The 14,784-nt window shown below is 45.9% G+C and overlaps 2 protein-coding genes across 14 annotated transcripts in view; one reads left to right on the top strand and one right to left on the bottom strand.

The window, feature by feature from the left end:
• The window catches only part of SRPX2 (sushi repeat containing protein X-linked 2), a 31,621-nt gene extending 17,456 nt beyond the window's left edge, over positions 1-14,165 (top strand). For 2 of the 3 annotated variants that reach the window (XM_067723365.1, XM_067723363.1), the window contains exons 6-11: positions 44-170; positions 330-451; positions 1,728-1,907; positions 2,576-2,709; positions 5,221-5,342; positions 6,453-6,984. In XM_067723365.1, the coding sequence (XP_067579466.1) occupies positions 44-170; positions 330-451; positions 1,728-1,907; positions 2,576-2,709; positions 5,221-5,342; positions 6,453-6,633 (866 nt within the window). In that variant the 3' untranslated portion in view covers positions 6,634-6,984. Of the gene's footprint in view, positions 1-43; positions 171-329; positions 452-1,727; positions 1,908-2,575; positions 2,710-5,220; positions 5,343-6,452; positions 6,985-13,915 lie in introns of those variants that run through there. The other variant, XM_067723364.1, reaches the window with a different exon arrangement.
• Positions 1-14,784, bottom strand: part of SYTL4 (synaptotagmin like 4) — a 197,017-nt gene that overhangs the window by 25,595 nt on the left and 156,638 nt on the right. For 10 of the 11 annotated variants that reach the window (XM_067723358.1, XM_067723359.1, XM_067723351.1 and 7 more), the window contains 3 exons: positions 14,595-14,694; positions 13,628-13,836; positions 9,883-11,560 (listed from right to left, as the gene is read on the bottom strand). In XM_067723358.1, the coding sequence (XP_067579459.1) occupies positions 11,412-11,560; positions 13,628-13,836; positions 14,595-14,694 (458 nt within the window). In that variant the 3' untranslated portion in view covers positions 9,883-11,411. Of the gene's footprint in view, positions 1-9,882; positions 11,561-13,627; positions 13,837-14,594; positions 14,695-14,784 lie in introns of those variants that run through there. The other variant, XM_067723362.1, reaches the window with a different exon arrangement.

Here is a 14,784-nt window from a genome sequence, read left to right as displayed (position 1 = left end):
GCAGGGGACCCACGAGTCAGCACTTGATTTATGACCTTGGCAGACATAGATCCCCCCAAGATCCGTTGTCCCCACTCCCGTGAGAAGATGGCAGAGCCAGAGAAACTGACTGCTCGAGTATACTGGGACCCACCCCTGGTGAAAGATTCGGCTGACGGCACCATCACCAGGTGAGTAATGGATGCCTCCTATGCTTCCCACCAGCTTCTCCCAGGCACTCAGGCTGCCCACACTGAACCGCACAGACTGAGGGTACAGTGATAATGTGCCCCAGACCCCAGTTCTAAGAGTCACTTTCCTCAGTGGCTCTCTCACTTTGTCCCATGCAGGGTGACACTTCGGGGCCCTGAGCCTGGCTCTCACTTTCCCGAAGGAGAGCACGTGATTCGTTATACTGCCTACGACCAAGCCTACAACCGGGCCAGCTGCAAGTTCATTGTAAAAGTACAAGGTTAGAAAGAAGTCTTCCATTTCTACATTACTTATTATTCCTGCTCTTCCCTTACCCTCCAGATGCCCATCACAACCCTCTCCTCTCTATACCTAAAACAGACACTGCATATATATTGGGAGATGGGGAAAATAAGTTCACTAAACAGGTCATTCAGGAAGCCTGCATGACATGTGCATACACATGTTTCAGAAACTCTGTTTCCCAACAAGACTTTCTCACTCTCCTAAATCTACATAAAATCCACAAAGGTACTCTTATCCATTTCTTTTCTTGGCCTTCAAATTAATGATTAAAGCTAATCAGCCTTCATTCTCCATCTTCCTCCTCTGCTGAAATTGGTGGTGTTGGCTGCCTGATTCTTGCTTTTTGTTTTGTTTTGTTTTCATCATAAAATTAATTCATGCTCACTGTTGAACATATGGGAAATAAAGAGATATATAAAGGGGAAAAAACCTATTACTCTATCATCCAGAGGCAATTGTTGTTAATCTTTTGGTATTTTCCTTCCAGTCTTCTATTCACACATACTTTAAAAAATATATAATTGAGATCATACTGCATATCCAATCTTATGTCACCCTTTTTTACTTTTCATTATAACACAAGTACTTTGTTTTTGTTTTTTGCGGTACGCGGGCCTCTCACTGTTGTGGCCTCTCCCGTTGTGGAGCACAGGCTCCGGACGCACAGGCTCAGCGGCCATGGCTCACGGGTCCAGCCGCTCCGCGGCACGTGGGATCCTCCCGGACCGGGGCACCAACCCGTGTCCCCTGCATTGGCAGGCGAACTCTCAACCATTGCACCACCAGGGAAGCCCCCTTCAGAAGTATTTTAATGACAGTATAATAATCTGCTTCTAAGAATATGTCATACTTTGCTTAACACTTCTCCCACTGATGGATATTTAAGTCTCCTCCAATTTCTTTTTGCTATTAAAAGTAATTTGTATGGTAGTCATCTTTATGCGGGGTGTCCCCAAAATCTGAAAACAAAAATGGCAATTTCTTTTTACAGATTGATACTCTTTTGATGACACTATATATACTCACCTGTGCTTCCACATTTTATGAACACCTTTGCCTACATTTTAGATTTAATTCCGTAAGGAAGGAAAATTCTGGCTCTAGCTCTGGCCATTGGAAACACAGACAAGTCATTCATTCTGATCTTTCTGGGTCTGCTGGTCTAGAAAACCCAGGATAGGCATCCTCTTAGCCTTTTCTTTTTTCTAAAAGAGATAACATAGCCCCTAACTTGAACTCCTCCCTGATAGTGAGACGCTGTCCAACTCTGAAACCACCACAGCATGGCTACCTCACCTGCACCTCAGCGGGGGACAACTATGGTGCCACCTGTGAATACCACTGTGATGGAGGGTATGAGCGCCAAGGGACCCCCTCCCGGGTGTGCCAGTCCAGCCGCCAGTGGTCAGGATCACCACCTATCTGTGCTCGTGAGTGAAACTAGGAAATGGGGAGAGTGGACATATTGATCAGGGCTACTTTGGGGGATCTCCCAATGTCTATGACTCAGGGGCCAAGAGCAATGTGTCTGATGTGGGAATGGGGGATTCTGAGATCCCCCAGTGTTCCCCCTTAGCATACTCCACCTCCAAGAAAAAGGGTTTAAAATCTCCAAGTGTTCTTTCAGGATTTCCCCCAAGGAAAATGGAGAATGGACTTGAGGACACGGGGAGGGAGAAGGGTAAGCTGGAACGAAGTGAGAGAGCGGCATGGACATATATACACTACCAAATGTAAAATAGATAGCTAGTGGGAAGCAGCCACATAGCACAGGGAGATCAGCTCGGTGCCTGGTGACCACCTAGAGGGGTGGGATAGGGAGGGTGGGAGGGAGGGAGACGCAAGAGGGAACAGATATGGGGACATATGTATATGTATAACTGATTCACTTTGTTATACAGCAGAAACTAACACACCATTGTAAATCAATTATACTCCAATAAAGATGTTAAAAGAAAAAAAGAAAGAAAGAAAGAAAGAAAGGGAGAAACAACCAAAAAAGGTTAACCCGAAAGGCTGGAACACCTCAAGATGTTGTTATCCATGCTGGGATGAAGGAGCAGGCCATACTCTGACTGGCCATGTGCTTCTGCCCTAGCTATGAAGATTAATGTCAATGTCAACTCGGCTGCTGGCCTTCTGGATCAGTTCTATGAGAAACGGCGACTCCTCATCATCTCGGCTCCTGATCCCTCCAACCGATATTATAAAATGCAGATCTCTATGCTACAGGTGAGAGCCACTCCTCTAACCAGGGCTTAGCTTCTTTGCATTCCCCCTACCCCACTCCGTTACTCTCCTACCTCTTCTCAAAGACTTGCTCTTTCTGCAGCACAAATGCTACTTCCTCAGACTCTGTGGACAACATTTGATCAGTTTTACTGTAGACAAATTTAGCACATTTTAAAAACCACTGTTTTTACTGAAAAGACAGTGAGGTTACTGGAATGGTGGGTTACAGGAGGCTTGGTGAAGCATGAGAAGGCTGTGTGGCAAAACACTCTGGAGAGACTTGTAAGATGTATGATCAAATGTAAATGTGGGGAATTAATTATGTTTATGTTTTCAAGGTATAATAGCACTAACAGACAGACAGTAAGTGCTATATAAGGACCAGGTATACAAGTATGTGCTTTACACATATTCACTTAATTCTCACAGCAACGCTTATGAAATAGGTACCATTACTATCTCCATTTTTTAGGTAAGGAAACTGAGGCATAGAGTGGTTAATGATTTGCCCAAAATCACTAGCTAGTAAGTGGCCGAGCCAGGACCAAACACAGACAGTCTGATTCTAGGATCTGTGCTCTTAACCACGACTAATAGCAGACGAGAAGGAAAAGTGTTGTGATATTGCAAAGTAATATGTGGGAATTGCGTGAGGATTTTTAACATTCTACCAGATATCTAGTTAAAGCCACTTGTGGGGGAAGGAGAAGTGGAAAGGACAGAATAGATCTGACCATTGGGACTTGTGAAAGGAATAGACCAGATTCTATCACTATGTTGTACACCTGAAACTTAAATAATATTGTAAATCAACTAAACCTCAGTAAAAAAATAATATAATGTTAAAAATAAAGAATAGACTAGGCTCTTGAAGAGAATTCAAGTTATGCTGACAAGACTTGGAGAACCAGCTCTGATAAGCTGAAAGGGGCTGGATACCCAGGTAAAAGAAGAAGTTATTTAGGGGGGGTTCTAAAAGTTGAATCTTACAAGTTGCCAAGTCAATATTCAGAGGCCCAGGATGAAAGCAGCTGTATCAAGAGAATGACCCTGGGTATCTAGACCAAAAAGGACCTAGTTCCTCCAGGGATCCCAAAAAGGCAGGCAAAGGCAATACCTCAGCTTGAGCAGAAAGCAAGAACAAGAACAGAAACCAGCCGGGGAGGACTGTGACTTTGAGGGCCAGGTCTAGAGGAGTAGCCCAAAGATTAAACAAGGGGTGGGCACCAGGCAGTGCTCACTGCTACTTTAAACCTCCCCCCAGGGAACTGGCTAAGAGGCACCCCTGCTGAATGAGGCAGGACAAAGAGCCGGGGTAGGGTTACAGGGTGTCCAGCCCAGTGCAGAGGAACGCGAGAAAGGGTAACGGAAAGAGCACTGGCACCATTTTGGAGAAATTCTGGAGACTGAGAGAAGGCCATGGCCATGTAGCCTAGTGGTAAGGAGCACACACTTGGGGCAGGCAGCCTCGGCCCTCATTTTGAATTTTGGCTCAGCATCTTATTGTCATGAAAATGTGGGCAAGTTACTTTCTCCTTTACAGAATAAGAATGATACCACCTACCCTGTTAGGGATGTTGTAAGGATTAAATTCAATTATTCCCGCGAAGCATTAGGTATGTGTGTTCGACGAACAATAGTCACTGTTATCCTATCACAATAGCTATCCATTAAGAACCTATGTAGCTTCCAGTTATAAAATAAATAAGTCCTGGGGATGTGATGTACAGCACGGTGACTATAGTTATATCGTATGTTTGAAAATTGCTAAGAAAGTAGATCTTAACAGTTCTCATTGCAAGAAAAAAAATGGGACTATGTGTGGTGATGAATGTTAACTGGACTTATTGTGGTGATCATTTTGCAATATAGACAAATATCAAATCATTATATTGTACACCTGAAACTAATATAATGTTATATGTCAAATAATATCTCAATTTAAAAATGAACCTATGTATTTAAAAACCTATGCAGGGGCTTCCCTGGTGGCGCAGTGGTTGAGAGTCTGCCTGCCGATGCAGGGGACATGGGTATGTGCCCCGGTCCGGGAAGATCCCACATGCCGCGGAGCGGCTGGGCCCGTGAACCATGGCCGCTGAGCCTGCGCGTCCGGAGCCTGTGCTCCGCAATGGGAGAGGCCACAACAGTGAGAGGCCCGCGTACCGCAAAACAAACAAACAAACAAAAAAAAAAAAACGAAAAAAAAACCTATGCAAAACTAAGCAAGGAGAGATGATGTTCCTGCAATTTATCAATTACATTTCTCTTTTCTACCCCACATGGTGTAACCAGTGTCCCACACTTCATTAGAATAAAGGAAACACTGTTAGGGCAAGTGCTTCAGGAATGACAGAGGGAAGAGGTCGTAGACCCCCTGGTGTGATGGTTGGGGATGAAGCCCCTCCTTTCCCACACTGCCTCCACGTGGTCCCAGGAGGAATCAGCTAAGTAGCCTTAGGTTTGAGTCTGATAGCCTATTACAGAAAACCTTCTTCTCTCCCCTCCCAGCAATCCATCTGCGGACTGGACCTGCGGCACGTGACCATCATTGAGCTGGTGGGGCAGCCACCTCAGGAAGTGGGGCGCATCCGGGAGCAACAGCTGTCAGCCAGCATCATCGAGGAGCTCAGGTCCAGGCTGCGAAGCCACAGGGAAGGGCTGGGCAGAAACTCTAGGCAGGTCATTGGCCACAGGAGGGTTGTGGGACAATCAGCAGACACTACTCTCTTAGGGAATTCCTTGTGTTTGAACTCTTTGGATGTATTAGGTAAGGTCAGAGAGTGGCAGGGTGTCAGAATTAAATTGGGGGTTGGGCGGTGCTTAAAATACAGATGACCACCCCAAACCACCTCAGGACTGTGCTTTTAGGAGGCACCTGAGGTGACTCTGAAGCACAGCCAGGGCTGAGACACAGACCCAGACACGACTCAGATAAGCCTCTGATCCTGTTGCCTTATGGCCTTATCCCTTTGCCCTCAGTCTCCAAAGGAGCAAAACACATTTTAGGCATTGAAATCTGAATCATACCCATCTGCCCCTGGGGGGAGAGAAGACCATAGGCAACAGGTGGTAGAAGGTGACTTTTCTCATTATCTATCTATTATCACCCTTCCAATGCCTCCACATATACTCAGAGCCAATAAAGCCATCACTGATCTCTGTTCTATAAACAATACCTGCCCCTAAAGCTCAGTCTCAGTAGGGACAGAAAGATTCAGTCCCAGATAGAAGAGAGACTGGGAAACACTCAGAGGAAGGAGACTGCAGACTTGGTGATATTGCTCAACTTCAAGGTTGACTAGGTGACATTCATCAACCTCAGGGCTGCCATGTTTGGTTGTGCAGGCTGTGCCCAGCCCAACTCTAGGAAACACTAGTCGCAGCATAGTGCATGTGACCAGTACTCCCTGGAGTTATTCCATGCAGCCCGCATTGCTGTATCTAATAGCTCTGCTTAAGGGGGCCTGTGAGGCAAACACAGCTTGGTAATAACAAAGCTGTTCCATCTGGAGTGAGGAAGGGACAGCTTAACAGAGCTAGACACACTGGGGTAGCAAGACTCGGGTCTGAGCAGAGAAAAACAAAGGGACTTGAGACAGGTAGTGGAGGGGATGGGGCCAAGGGATTGGGTGGGGAAAAAATTAGTCCATCAGTGGAGCTGTGAAAGGTCAGAGGGTAGTAGAGCCTGGTGGGATGATGCCAATACAAGGTCTCAGACCTCCCTGGGCTCTTCTCTCTAGGCAATTTCAGCACCTCACTCGCTCGTACTTCAACATGGTGTTGATTGACAAGCAGGGAATTGACCGGGAACGCTACATGGAACCTGTCACTCCCGAAGAAATCTTCACGTTCATTGATGACTATCTACTGAGCAACCAGGAGCTGACCCAGCGCCGGATGCAAAGGGACATATGCGAGTGAACTTGAGCCAGGGTATGGTTGAGGTCAAGGGCAAAGGTCCCATAGTCAGCCGAAACTGGGGCCTAATAAAAGGAGAAAATGCTTTTTCCACAGCTCTAGGGACAGGACTCTGAAGTGGGTGAGGTTCCCGGATCCTGGGACATTTCCAGGCACCTTTTTAGGGCTGTGGAATAGTTTCCTTAAGTAAGTCTCTGCTTTAGGTAGCACTGGAGGAGCATAAGAAGCTAGGGGGGGACTGAGGACAGGCCCTGGGCAGCAGGTTGTGGACAGAAGGTCTTGCTTTCCTAACCTGGGCTTCTGCCCAGCTCTCCAAAGTCTTCCAGATAAGTAAATTCTAAATTCATTCACTAACCGGCTGTGTTTTAAATGGTTTCTCTACCCTGAAGTGACAGCAGAGGGCAGCACCATCACAACAGACAACCAGGACACTAGCAAGTGTGGCTGATCTTCCTTACAGGTTAACTGTGTGATTGGAGGTGGGGGGAGCACCAAAACATTCTTGAACTTGTTTGTCCTTTCCCTTTTTAGGGTATTGGGCCACAAATGTTCTGTTAGCCATCACTTCACCTAAGAGTTAGCAAACTGCTGCAGGGGGAGGGAGCTTGGGAAGTAAAATCAGGCCAGAGCAGAAGGCTTTCTCCTGCCCCTCCAACTAGCTCATGGGCAACAGTCTCTCTCCTTACTGAGCCTCCAGTTCTCATAGCAAAAAGGGAGCCAATGCTGCCCCTTCCTCAGAGAAACCCCCAGCTCGTGATCTAGGAAACCTCAGAACCACCAACTATAAACTAAATCAGGGAGAAGGAAAAAAGACAGCCTCAGCCTCATGTATTAACTTACTCAGACACCCACTTTGAAGAGATGGCCACAGAGCAGGTGAGAGCTACAGCAGCACAAAGCCTAGCCTTAAGGGTCAGGCCTGCAAGGAAATGTGGGCTATTTGAGCTCTTGGGAAGCAGAGCCACACTCAGACTCCCTGCTCTGGCTTTGGCCGCACTCAAGCGTGCATCAGTGTTTGAAAGAAAAGCGCTCTTCCTCAGGCTGCTGGGAACCTTCTTTTCTACTCTCTTGGAACCCAGTGTCATGGTTAAGACTCAGCAGCCATTCACCTTCCACTTTCCCCCGGGGTTCACTGGTGGGAAATTAGAGGGGAGAAGGAAGCAGGCTAGGTGGAGAGGCAGAGCTAAAATGCTCGAGCACTCACTATGTGCCAGGTGCTGTTCTAAACACTCTCAATTGACTGAAATCTTCACAAGAACCCTGTAAGGTAGGTCCTGTTATGAGTCCCATTTCACAGATGCAGGGATGGAAGCACAGGGAGGTTAGGCAACTTGCCTAAGATCACACAGCTCAGAAGTGGCAGAGTCGGGATTTAAACCCCAGCAGCCTGGCTCCAGAATCAGTGTTCCTAAACACAATGTTATACTGCCTCTACTTCTTTTTCTACTTTTCATTTAAAGATAGCTGACAGCTCTAAGTAAGGAGAAAGGTTTTATCTTCTGTAATCCCACTCAGACAGAACACTCAGAGTGTGCCCAGGAGGAAAGAGGGAAAAGAAAAGCTCTCAACCCAAGAAAACACTCTCCCAAGCAGAGTGATGGGATGGAAATCGAGAGCCCAGGACCGGTGGGGTAGTAGTGAGTCACAGAGAAGCTGTTATACTGGGCGGTTAGTGGAAATCTCATTTGTAAAATGCAAAATTAAAAGGCAGTTTCTGGGTGGAATGGGACATGGAGGAAATGATCAAACTTGGAGCACAAAGGTCCCTTCTCCCACTTCCCTCCAGAGAAATACAGGAGCTCTGAAAGGCAGGAAGCAAGTTATGGGCAGAAGGCAAAATACAATGAGTTAATGTGGGAAATCTCCAATCAGACAGGGTCTGTGGTTCCAGAGGCAAAGATTGCACATCAGGCAAAATGAATGCCCTTCCTTGTCTTTATCACTAACACTTCATGTGGCAAGCCAGGGCACACCAGAGGGTCAAAGGCCCAAGTGATAACACGAGGAGGCCCACTGCCTCTCAAGCAGAGTTCCCACCTGGGCCTGACTCTTGCATATAAATGCTCCTCTAGCTTAAAAAAAATGAGAAGCTTTTGTTTTGTTTCATTTTATTGAGTAGTCAAGACAAATCAATCTTGCTTTCTTTCGGTCAAGTTTTACGGCTATGAGTAAAGTCAGGATTATGAGTCAGGAAATCCCAACTCCTAAAATAGAGGAAGGAGACAGCAGTGGGATCAGTCTGACAGCCAGACCCAAAGGGGCTAGCCCAACCTGACCCTGTACTACTTGTTTCTGTGTTTCTCTCTGCTCCTTCATGCCCCGAACGCTCCTCCATTCCCCCCTCCTTCCCTTCCCCTGCCCCCTCCCCCCATACAAGCTATTCCGTCAGTCAGCTGACTAGGTAACATCCAAAGCATTTTGATTGTCCTACCCCGTAAATGAAACTTATTTCTTCGAGATATTTTAGAAGAGAGGAGTCACCCCTTTCTTTGAATCTTGGCCCATGCCTCATAGGAGACAGCATGGTCCTGTAGAGTCAGACCTTGATTCACCTCCCAACTTTATGCATGATAGTGGGCTTGACTTTCCTCACCTGTAAAAAGGCAAGGTTTCCTATTTCATAAGGTGCTTGGAGAAATGAAGGAAATAATATATGCCTAGCAGAAAGCTTTGTACACAAAAGGCATTCAATATATTTTAATACCCTTTTATACAAGAGGTCAAAAATCACTTGGGCTCTACCTAGAAACCCAGAGCCTTATTTCTGAGATGGGTTACTTGGTATCTGGGTTATTTATCTCTCAAAACTGAATAGTGGTAGTAGGAGTGAAGGAAAAGGCCCTACCTCCTAGAGAAGGTGAAGGATCCAGAAAGAAACAGCAGGGGATGTCTTCCCTTCCCTGTGCACTTTTCTCTCCTTCCTGCAGTTGCAGAGGTGGGATGGGGGTGGCTACAAAGGTAAAGGAGGAGTTTCCCTTGGTACTTTAGAGAGAGAAAGAAAAGTGTTAGCACTTTTAAGACGGGTTCTCATTCTCTCCCTCAATACCAAACACAGAGGTCAATGGATCAGAGCTCGGCAGAGCTATCAGGCACCAATGTGGGGACAGGGAAATTTTCTTCAAGTGAGCACAGTATGGTTAGGGAAGGGCATTTGTCACTTTGGTTCTTATCCTTCAAGCCACATGAAAAGCAACAACAGTAAGTCAGGACATCAGAGACGAAAGCATCTATAAGACTAACAAATGCAAACGCTTGACAAGGAAGAAAGCTTTATTGAAGCACACACACATTTCAGGGGGTGGAGAACAAAGGAGCAAGTGACAGTCCAGGATCCCAAGTTATGCCTTCCATTACAATATCAATCCACACCGAATAAACCTTTTTAAAACACTCTTCCGTTCACTTCACACATACAACAGAAAGCAGTGGCCACCTTCAATCCAGTAGCCTTATAGGAGAGTCCGCTAGCAGTCAACTCTACTGAAAGGGATTTCTTCTCCGGTACAGACTCCTTTTACAAATGACTTTGTGAAGATAAAACTGTGAGAATAAGAAGGTCAGTTTGGGAGAGTGAGTTTCAGAAAATGAACCTTAGATCGCTAGACCCTTCTTAGAAAGGTCTCAACCCACCACACCCAGGTTACATCTAGGTCAACTTCAGGAAACAAGAGAAAAAATAGGAACTGAAACCACTTCAAGAAGGAAGTCAGAAAACCTGGGAGATTCTCTGAACACACTCTCTTGGACACTAACAGTGCCCAGCCTGGAGAAACACTGGACTGGTTTAGACCATACGTGGCCATTCTGGCTGACATAACAGTATGTAGACCCTATTCTGGGTGGTAACATATGGCGAACACAAACGCTAAGAAAAGTGTGGTACGTGAGAGTGAAGATGTCTTGTCTTTCATTAGAGAAATTAGGAGCTCTTTAACAACTGCTGTATCAGTTTAAAATGCAAAGAATTCAGCATGGGCTAGGAGACACTCAGTCACTGGTCCTCAGGGACCACTGAGAAGCCCTTACTGGGCATGCCCATGACCCAGTCCAAAGGCCGTTATCTAATTAAAGTGCTCTTCTAAAGCAGCTCTGTTATAAGGGTTCCCCAAAGGTCTAGGGAAGGTTTTCAGAACTGGAAGCAACTTAGACATTTTCTTAGCATTTCCAAGAAAAGCATTCGACCCAAGCAAGGTGGAAACTGCTACAAACAAGAAGAGTTAAAAGCCAAGTTCCAGAAATGTGTCAAGGTAGAAATGGAGTTAAAAGCATAAATTGGAGAAGGAAGGATGGACCTACTCACCTCTCTCCCATCTTCTGTCTTCCACCCCATCTTCTGTAACCCACCCCTGCTTCCCGGAGCCTTGGCCTCAGACCAGGCACACCTTGAAACACAGACCAGTATGAGTGCCAAAGGCAGCCAGGGCTTCCTGGGGAAGGAAGAACCAGGATAGCAAGACAGGTGATAAAAAGTTGTTTTAAAAGATAAGTTAATTAAATCTCATAAAGATATAAGAAACATGGACTCTGAAAATATATAGTAGTTTATGCACAAATAAAAACATTTTGAAGAGACGCTTATTTTCGAGCCTGCTTTAAAAAGGGATAGTCTACATCACTCTAGCATAATGAGATTTGTAGAAATACACGTTTACACACACACACACACACACACACACACACATACACACATACACACACACTAAATTATACATCTTCACCCTTGGTTTCTTTGCTTCCTCTGACTTGCCCTAGACAAGGTTGGACCTGCAGAGGATAGGGGCTCACAAGCCCAGCTTCTGCTTGGCCATCGAGGAACGGAGCTGCAGAGTCCCTTCCGCCCAAGACCCTGGGTACTGTCGCATCTTCTGCCATAGGCTTACTTCTTCCCCAGTCGAGTCCATCCAGTCCACCACTTCCCCATTACTGATCCCTAAGGAGAAACACCAGAGGAGGCTGAACAGGGACCCCATTCCTCAGCCTACTGAGAAATATGGGTTATGCATTAAGGGTAGCACCCCATAAAAGACAGTGCGCTATGAAGATGGGCTGATGGGGACAGCGGTCTGAGAATGGCTCCCTGTTGATTTTGCACAGCTATTTCTGTGCTCTTGAGACTCCGTCAAGAGACTTAAAGTTGATGAAATGAGACTCGAAACAGCACACGGTAGCTCGAGACTTCTTATTCTAAGGCTGTTACAGCTATAGCCCTTCTGTTATTGCCAACTTGACAAGGGAAGGGAGGGGACGGGAGGGGAGGGGAGGGAGGGAGGAAGAGAGGGGGGAGAGGGAGGAAGAGAGGGGGGAGAGGGAGGAAGAGAGGGGGGAGAGGGAGGAAGGAAAGAGGGAAGAAAGGAGGGAGGGAGGGAGGGAGGGAGGGAGGGAGGGAGGGAGGAAGGATGGAAGGAAGGAAGGAAGGAAGGAAGGAAGGAAGGAAGGAAGGAAGGAAGGAAGCTGAACACCTTTATTTTCTGGCTGTAGACTCCAGGCTTGAAGTTCAGATCATATGGGGCCTCATTTCTATTCTCTTGTATATTCATTCATTCAACAAAGATTTATCAAGTGCCTACTGTGTACCAAGTACTCTTCTAGGCTCTGGAGATACAGTAGTAAATAAAGCAGAAAAAGTCCTGCCCGCAGGCAGCTTACATTTGAATATAGAAGACAGAAAATACACAAGTAAATCAACAAGAGTATTCCAGATAGTGAGGTAAGTGTCATGAAGCAAATAAACAGGGTGACTTGTAGTACCTAGATCAAGGCCTCGCTTAGATTAAGTGATCTGAGGGCCCCTCTGAGAAGGAGACATATAGTCAGGAGCTGAAGGACTGGAAGGAACCAGCCTTCCCAGACAGAGGGAGCACTAATTGCAGAGGTTATGAAGTGGGGAGAAGCTTGGTATACTTGGAGAAAAGAAAGCAAGTCATTGTGTTTGGAGCATAGTGAGCAAGTAGTACTATATGATGGATCATAAAGGAACAGAGGGTCTAGACACAGGGGCCTATTGGCATGGTGAGAACTTTGGATTGCTTTCTAAGTGCAGTAGGAGCCCCTGAAGTGTTTGAAGTAGGGGACTGACATGAACTGGCTTACATGTGTAAGAACATCATTCTAGATGCTTTGTGTTAAATGCTTTGTATGAATTATTAATATACAAGTAATATTTACAGCCACAGGAATGCAGAGACTGTAGAGAAAGAAAGGAGAATTCAAGACTAAGCCTTGAGAGCACCAATATTTAGAGTTTGGGTAGAGAATGAGGATGTCCCAAAGAAAAGTGTGGTGTCAAGAGAAGCAAAGTATTTCAAGAAAAAGGGAGTGATCAGCTAATGCTAAATAGCATGAAAATTCTAGGATGATGAAAACAAAATTTTGGCATAAGCAGTTACTCAGTGGAATGGTGGGACAGAAGTCAGATCACAGTGGATTGAAGACTAAAGGAGAGCTGAGGCCATGGAAACCACTCTTTAAGAAATCAGAGGGGAGACGTGGGGTCAAGGGAAGGTTTGTTTCTGTTTATTAAGACTGGAAATACCAGAGTATATGTACTTTCTCCTCCAATAGGGAGGTAGAGAGAATAAAACTGATCAGATAGGATAGATAGGAGATTCCAGAAGTAAGGTCACTGAGAAGGAGAGGGTGTGATCTAGAACACTTGGAAAGAGCTTGGCCCTTGCTAGGAAGGACCCTTCTTTCATGTAACAGGATGGAAGGTGGAAATCAGAGGTACAGATATATGTAGGTTTTTATATGTTTTTGGTGGGAAGATGATGGCATTCCTGGAAATCAGGGTCCCATTTACCTGTACACATGAAAGTGCAGGAGCTCAGCCTCCCCTCAGCCCTGCACATAATAGGTCCTCAGTAAACACTGGCTGAATGTTAACTGAAAGAAGACAACTCCTGACATAGTGGAGCTGTGTAGGGAGGGTGATGGGTCTATTCAGAATGAAATATCTAAGAGGCCTTGAAGACAGTGAGGGTGGGGGAGAGGTTCTCACCAGTGCCAACACCCAGCCTGACCCCGCCCAGGAAGTCATTGCTGGCCAGGGGCTCCCGGTCCCACACAGTCAGTTCCAGGCACATGTGTTGGAGATCTTCCAGCCTCACACCATTGTAGACAAATGTATGGTTGTAGTGGGGATTCAGGGTCTTCTTCATCACAGGAGTTTTACGCTTACTGGCCTTGTTCCTCATGGGAAGGAGGTATCTGGCAGAGGGTGCGGAGGAATCAACAACCTACTCAAACCTGGCAATATCTATCTAAATTTCCCTTTCCCCTCCCACAGGTCTAGCCCAGGAAGTTGAGTCAACACTCAGATCCGAGGACACACTCTCCCTCCTCTGAATCTGCTGAAGCATAGTTCCTACCACCTCCACTAGATCATTCACCCGATTCAATTCCTTTTACCTGGAGAGAAAATTAATACAATATTATTAGGGAGCTATTGTCTATATGCCATCAAAAATAGGTTTTGAATATTTGGTTCCACTTCTATTGGGAAAAGTCCTGTTTAATAAAAACAACAGTAATAAGCATAGGCACAGCCAGACATGATTTGCTAGAGAACTTAAGTCAGTAGGTTGAGCTGTAACTTGGGGAAAGCTGCCATTGCTTAAATATTGTGGGGAACAAAGTCCTGAGTCCCCAGGTCTTGACAGTCAGGGAACACAGATTTTTATTCAGGATTAATTAAGAGCATAAATCTATAACAAAGGAAAAGTCAGACCTAACTGTCTACCACGCTCCTTTTTGGAAATCAACACTACAGCCCAGCCCAAACTGAGCTCAGACCAGTGGAAACGTGGTAGCGGAGGTTGTGCCATTACCTAATTTCAGGAACAAGTTGGTTGCTGGAGGTGGCAGGACACACAGGGATAATATCTACAGAGAAAGGTTAAATTGGGTTCCTCTCTTAACTCTCATGTCCTGAAACTGGTTAGTTTGGTGCTGGTCCAGGGACTCACCCCTTCACAAAGCTGTCTGAAGTCCCTCCTGATTTGGCAGCTGTCAGATTCTTGGCTTCTTTGATCCACACCTGGAGCTCTCCCCCTTCCCCACCTGTACCTGGAAGGGATGTCAGACATAGCAAGTGAGCTCTGACACCTCTTTCTCTCAAGCTTTATCTACATAGCACTTCCTCTCCTTGTTCCTGAA

This window comes from Pseudorca crassidens, chromosome X (genome assembly GCF_039906515.1).
Source record: "Pseudorca crassidens isolate mPseCra1 chromosome X, mPseCra1.hap1, whole genome shotgun sequence".
In the NCBI taxonomy this organism is placed as follows: Eukaryota; Metazoa; Chordata; class Mammalia; order Artiodactyla; family Delphinidae; genus Pseudorca; species Pseudorca crassidens.
The sequence above is the reverse complement of the archived record's forward strand: the minus strand, read 5'-3'. Positions and strand labels throughout refer to the sequence as shown.